Source organism: Choristoneura fumiferana, unplaced genomic scaffold, assembly GCF_025370935.1.
Source record: "Choristoneura fumiferana unplaced genomic scaffold, NRCan_CFum_1 Sck3bRy_373;HRSCAF=918_pilon, whole genome shotgun sequence".
NCBI lineage: Eukaryota > Metazoa > Arthropoda > Insecta > Lepidoptera > Tortricidae > Choristoneura > Choristoneura fumiferana.
Window position 1 is genome coordinate 23,402 of NW_027413018.1, and position 6,149 is coordinate 29,550.

Sequence of the window (6,149 nt, forward strand, 5' to 3'; positions counted from 1 at the left end):
GGTTCAAATGACATAGCACATGATATTAAAATAATGCGGGAACATTTAAATTTAGAGGACTGTCCGAGGTACAACAGTTTCCCCTACTTAGTGATGCAAAACCGCCTACTGTTGTCTCGGCGTGTGCGTTCAAATAGTAGCAGCACTGTGCTGTCTACTATACTGTCTCACTGTACATGAACTGTGAACGATGATAGGCTACTATGGGTGACACTGACACTTTCCCGGCTTGAACAACACCGACATGGAAATACCGGCCCTGTTTTTTGTGTAACGTCCATAGCAACTGAGAGGAGCTTCTATGGGCGTGTACACGAAAAACAGGGTCGGTATTTCCATCCAGGTATTATCCGGGCCGGGAAAGAGTATCACCCGGCTACTATTACTTATTCTGACATTAAACATAAAATAGGAAATTTTGCCTTAATTTAGCAAGACAACAAAACCGAAGCTTGTTCTTAAAACACTAATTTCTATCGATTAAAATTAATTATCCACCAATATGAATAAAATTTGCTAAAAAAATATTTGTTTAATGCAAGCCCTCGGGCGTCGACTCTTGGTCGACTCAGAATGTGCTGTAATAATGTGTGATCTGATAAAGGGGGTTTTCCGACAGGCAAAATATCGCTAGATGGCGTTAGTATCGTGAGGTCCGTTTGACATTTGCGCCATGTTTGTGATTGGTTAAATTAAATGAGCCAATCGCAAGCAAGACTGAAACGTCAAACGGACGGTGTAAGTTAATCGCACATGCTCCCGCCACGTCTTTGAACTGAGATCCTTTCGACTGCCATAATTTTATGTCATAATGTAATGTTTGTCATAATTATTGTTAGTCATAATTTTTTTTCCCGCTGAAACCGTACATTTTTCATAATTTTTTAAATGGTTATCCTGTAGAACTCTATAGGTTAGGTTAGGTTTGTTTTATAAAAATTCTGAAAAATAAATGGTTTCAGAGAAAAAAAGAATTATGTCAAACATTACATTATGATTAACAATTCATAGGTGGGCACAACCAGCAGGGCTACCTACGAAACTCGAAACTCGAAGTATTCTCTCGCTCTCGTATTAAATAGTATAACTTTATGTGTCAGAGGGACTGCATGACACGAACTTCGAGTTTCGTAGTAGTCCAGACTCTAGTAGTCCTGCTGAGGCCTTTTTTTTTATGAATCTACTCTTATTAAAAGTTACAAGTCGTCGTGAAATTGATCATGAAATTAAAAAGTTAGACGTCTGCGATTTTTAAAAACTAACGAACGGGTTTGCGAGAGCATGGTAGTTTTTAAATAAATAGACGGCGATGCTTGTCTATAAATAAGGTTCATTGCAAATTATTTGAGAGCCAATAATAATGAAGTTTAGTAAGTACTAATCGTTAGCACAGCAAGCTATCAGCATGAATGACGTGTACCTATTTCTGGCAGTCTAAGGGAAAACCCACTGATCGGTAGAGGTTTTCCCTAACAATTAATATTTGTTTTCAGTGTTAGCAAATATTTTTTTCTGATTTGCACATTTCCTATTAATTCTAGTACAAGTAATTGCAGCTTTTTGAAAGAAAATTAGCAATGTAAATATTTTCCAATTACTTAAATAAGGAGTGTATTGATTTATTAATTTAACTTTTAGCTCATTCATATTTTATTACTTACTCATCTTATTTAATGTATTATCCTTATTGGTATACACATATAAGTAATTAAGTCAACTTTATTTTCGTTTGCGATCAGGGAAGTCTCATAAAAATTATGCCTCAAGCAAAATTGTGTTACTTTATACAAAGCAATAGTATTAAGTCTGTTTAGACTTCAAAATATTGAAAAACAATTTAACATGCATAACATAGCTTTGCCTTTAAAATATGTGGCCCGTCATGTAGGATATTTCATTAGGTACCCAAAAATAAAGTGGTCAACTGCAAGTCAAATTAACTAAAGTGTAACCACTAAAGAATTGCCATCTTAAATAAAACCATGCAAAAAGTTCCTTTGTACAGAATACACTTCAAATCAACTCTCAAGCTAAGTTTATACTACAACACTTTACACAGTACACTTAGTGTCACGTCACTCGTGTTCATACACTTTGTGTTGTATACACTGAGCAGAGCATGAAAAGATAGATATTAATATGGGTACAGCCGGAAAATAAATTAATATTCATAAACAATTTTATTTGTTTATTAGCTGTGCAAAATCAACCAAACACATTTGAGTGATTCAAATTCACTTATGTTCGTTTTAATGGCAATGTAAAGCTTGTAGTAGCAGTCTAAATAAAATAATTTCGTTAATATAAAAAAATAAGACAACTACAATTAAATGACAGGGTATGTCCATGTTATACAAATTCTCAGAACAGTTCACCGTTTCCGAGCTCTGACACTGAGTTTACATGTAGTGTAAAATGTTGTAGTCGAACTTAGCATTAGATTTTACGGGATTTGCATTTAAGTAAAGGCCTTCAGGATATTTATCACTTCATTATAGTTTAATTTAGTTGGTCTACTATGAATATGTCGTACACAGGTCCTGTTACTTTACTCTAGTAGCATATAAAAGAGTGTAGTTTCGATTGCAAGCCGCAGAACAAATTAGTTTAAATTTGGTGTGGTGATAGTTTGAGATCCTGGGAAGTACATAGGATAGTTTTTATCCCGGAAACTTGCATAGATTCTGCGGGTTACAGTAAAGAGTAACGAATATACACATATACAAATATTTGCATTTATACTACTAGTAGGATTATCTTGATGGTTTAATGACATTGCAGCAGCCTTGGTTACCAACTAGACCTCGGCCTCTGCATTGTGGCCAAATATTAAGGTCATCTTAGTAACACATTGTTAGGAGTAAGTAATAAAATTAATTAACATGCTGCTTTGAAATTATACACTGTGTTGTTTGTGATTTCCATTAACTTTAAGGGAACATTCAACAGGTCCAATGAAAGTCATTTCTCCAAGACACTAGTGCCCTAATTCTTACTATTTATAAGATAGCCAAGAATTAATATAATTAATTATGCAGTCCTGGAAAACAGTGTAAAGATAATTTATCTTTATTCCATTTGGTCAAAAGTTAATATCCAGTTAGTTTCTATCATTGAACAGAGCCATCTGTAGAAGTTAACAGAAATCAAGAAAAACATGGTGTATTTCACTACCTGCAACAAATTATTGGACCAAGTAAATCCCAATTTTTTATTACGAAAATTCATGATTATTTCATTCCTTCATTCATTCACATAAGTTGCTACAGCAGCCCACATAAACTACCATTAGGCTATACTATGCATCTAACCGCGCTGTTTAAATGCTCCATCTCCTTCTCCAGTGGTAGTTTGAAGAGGAATGGCACGCTGAGACTATGCGGCTAACCGCATAGTGCGCACTTGCATTTATAAATGCATATTTTATTCTGATTCTTAAAATTCCATACCTTCCACTGGTCAGCACAATTTGTACACTTGACAAAGCTTACATACATAGTGTGTGGCTAATATTACGAGCCCATTTCTGGCTCTTGGTCTTCTGTTGACATAGTTCTTGGAGGAGTTGTGTGATTCATCTGGGAAAATACTTCTTTCTCCCCAAGAGCTAGTGGATCCGGCTGGGAATGGGCTGGTGGGGCATACACCATCATAGGAGATGGAGATGCGGGCCGGACCGTACCAGTGCCACCAGTAGCTTCCTGCTCCTCCAAAAACCTGTCCATGTAATCCGTATGCCCAGGGTGGAGAGTGTACTTCTTCTTCTCTAACCTGGCCTTGTTTGCAAATATGTCATGCCGCTCTGTCTTCTTCCAAATATAGTAGAACTGAACCAGTTCACCCACAGAACGAGTCCGCACTTTGGTCTGTCTGATTAAATGGAAATCTTTACCATGCGCTTTTAGACCATTCTCAAAATTACGGCATTCTTCTTCGGACCACAGGCTGGCATGAGCAGGGGTTTGAGCAGAGATGCTTCGGCGCCGTAGAGCCTCCTCAACATTGTGGCCACACTGCTGGAGCAGAAACAAGGCTTCTTCATCGTCCCGCAGTTGCTTTCCTCTCGGTACAGCTTCAATGCCACTGGGCGAGCTTAGTGCACTGTTCCTCCTCATATAATCCTCAATTACATCCTCGTCTAACACACTGGGGTTCCAAAGCAATTTATCCTCATTTTCGTAAGGCAGAGCATCATCATAGCTACACAAGCCTTCTGGAATACCTGCTTGGTAATCACTGCCAACCATAATAGTTTTCTTCCAATCATCCTCATCAGGGCTGTAATCATAGTCTTCCTCTTCTTCAGACGGTGGCCGTGAGCCGGAGCGAAGGCACCTTGTCGCTTCAGGGCTTGTCGTTTCAGTGTACAGTTGCTGTAGCTCAGACTCTGGCTTTTCTACTTCCTCCGGCACAGGCTCGGGTACAGGTTCAGGGGCAGGCTTCTCCATGTTTTTGTCTAGGCCGTACAGAGCGAGCAGCTCGTCCAGAGGCATGTCCCCTTCCTGTTGCAGACTGTTAAGTTCGGCCTTGGGGTCTTGCTGCTCTCCCGCTGCTAGTGCTTCCTCTTCATCCAATGTGCGCTCGTCGTCGAAGTCATTCACCATCATGTCAACCGTGGGCTCGAAGAGTGACTTGTCGCTCCCCACGTCCATAGTGGCATCGTGTTCACCTACACTGGAGGACACCAGCGCGCAATCTGACATGACTGACTATTGACTAGCGTACCATCCACAGTCACATCACAAACACTCACCGTTCCTTAATACAGCGGCTGGTCCGTATACATTAACAATAATTTAAATAAAATTAATCACATTTATGACATTTTATGTCGATTTTTAAAGCCAAATACATGAAACAAAACAAAAATATTTTGACACGAAATCAACCATGTCTAGGTGATGTCCAACTAAAACTAAATTTTCTACTATCATAGTTGGTAGAAAATGTAAATCATAAAACATTACGATAAAATAATAGTCGATTACACTAGTTTATTAAACGAACTCAATTAGCAACCCTCGACTACAGCTCGAGTAAAATGAGTTTTGTGAACAAGTTTTATATATAAATATTTATATGTTGCTTTTCACTGTGACGTAAGGTAAGAAGAGGAAAAAAAGGAAATTATTCTTTTGTTTTCTTTATTTGTTGATTTTAATTACTCCTGTCTATGTGTTTTCGCCATTTACTATAACATATTTCTAGTAGGTATATAATAATGATATCAAAAGTAGGTCATTATAAATAAGCGGTACAATACTAATTTTGAATTCGAGCAAAGGTGTTGACCCCAAATTAATTGCACATGTAGGATCCTAAATAGGTAGCTAGTGATCTCACATAACACTAATTAATTCCTAAATCGTATACAATCTGTACGTACTACCTACAGACGATGCAGTCTTGAAAAAGTATCGTATTGGGATGCACGTTTTAATCAATGGTTTTTAGGTTGTAACTTCTTTCTTTAGTGTTTTCAGAGTTGCGTTAGTATCGTATTTTTTATTTATATATCCTACTAATTTTTAATACTTAATACTTTAAATCGCTCATCCCGCATGGACTTGTTAAAATATTTTTATCACTTTTGTTGTATAGATAAGACATTTCTGGGTACATTTCTATAATCTGTATTATTATTAGCAATATTATTGCTTTTTTCTCGGTGGAAAATGCTGCCGCTACCGCTTCCGAAACAGACGCCAATTTGTAGGACACGCCGCGCGTAGGTCTGACGTCCACCTCGTTCAAAGCGCTGGCTTCGTCCGACTGGGTATTGTTCTGAAATTGCAGTGCCACGATTGTACTAACCTAAATCGTAAACAATTTAGGAAGTAGAGAGATTGGAATATTAATCTTCCTATTTCTTAATATGAGTTCCTAAAAATTGGGTAGTGTAATACGCCCTTTAGTCAAATTTCTACTACTTTAGAAGCTTACTCATAAATGGTAACACTGACTTGCTTGCAACCATTTTTGCCAATAAAAGGACTTGCGTTTGATCTTTATTTGCATTGGCTGGCGCGTTTAAAACTTAGAGGAAGGGTTTAAAATATTATTATCTGGCCTCGTTTGCATAATTATTTCATTTCATATCAACAAACAGGATTTCAATAAATAGATTTTATTTCGTTTAGATTCAGATT

At 37.3% G+C, this 6,149-nt stretch overlaps 1 protein-coding gene across 1 annotated transcript; it reads right to left on the reverse strand.

The window, feature by feature from the left end:
• Window positions 1-1,623: 1,623 nt before the first annotated feature.
• Window positions 1,624-4,893, reverse strand: LOC141445152 (mesoderm induction early response protein 1-like). The gene has a single exon (XM_074110935.1). The coding sequence runs from the start codon at window positions 4,701-4,703 to the stop codon at window positions 3,513-3,515; it is 1,191 nt and encodes a 396-aa protein (XP_073967036.1). The 5' UTR covers window positions 4,704-4,893; the 3' UTR covers window positions 1,624-3,512.
• Between the last annotated feature and the right edge of the window lie 1,256 nt (window positions 4,894-6,149).

What these genes read in the sequence shown, in the direction of transcription:
- LOC141445152 (XM_074110935.1), bottom strand. Translation starts at nt 4,703, where the DNA reads ATGTCAGATTGCGCGCTGGTGTCCTCCAGTGTAGGTGAACACGATGCC.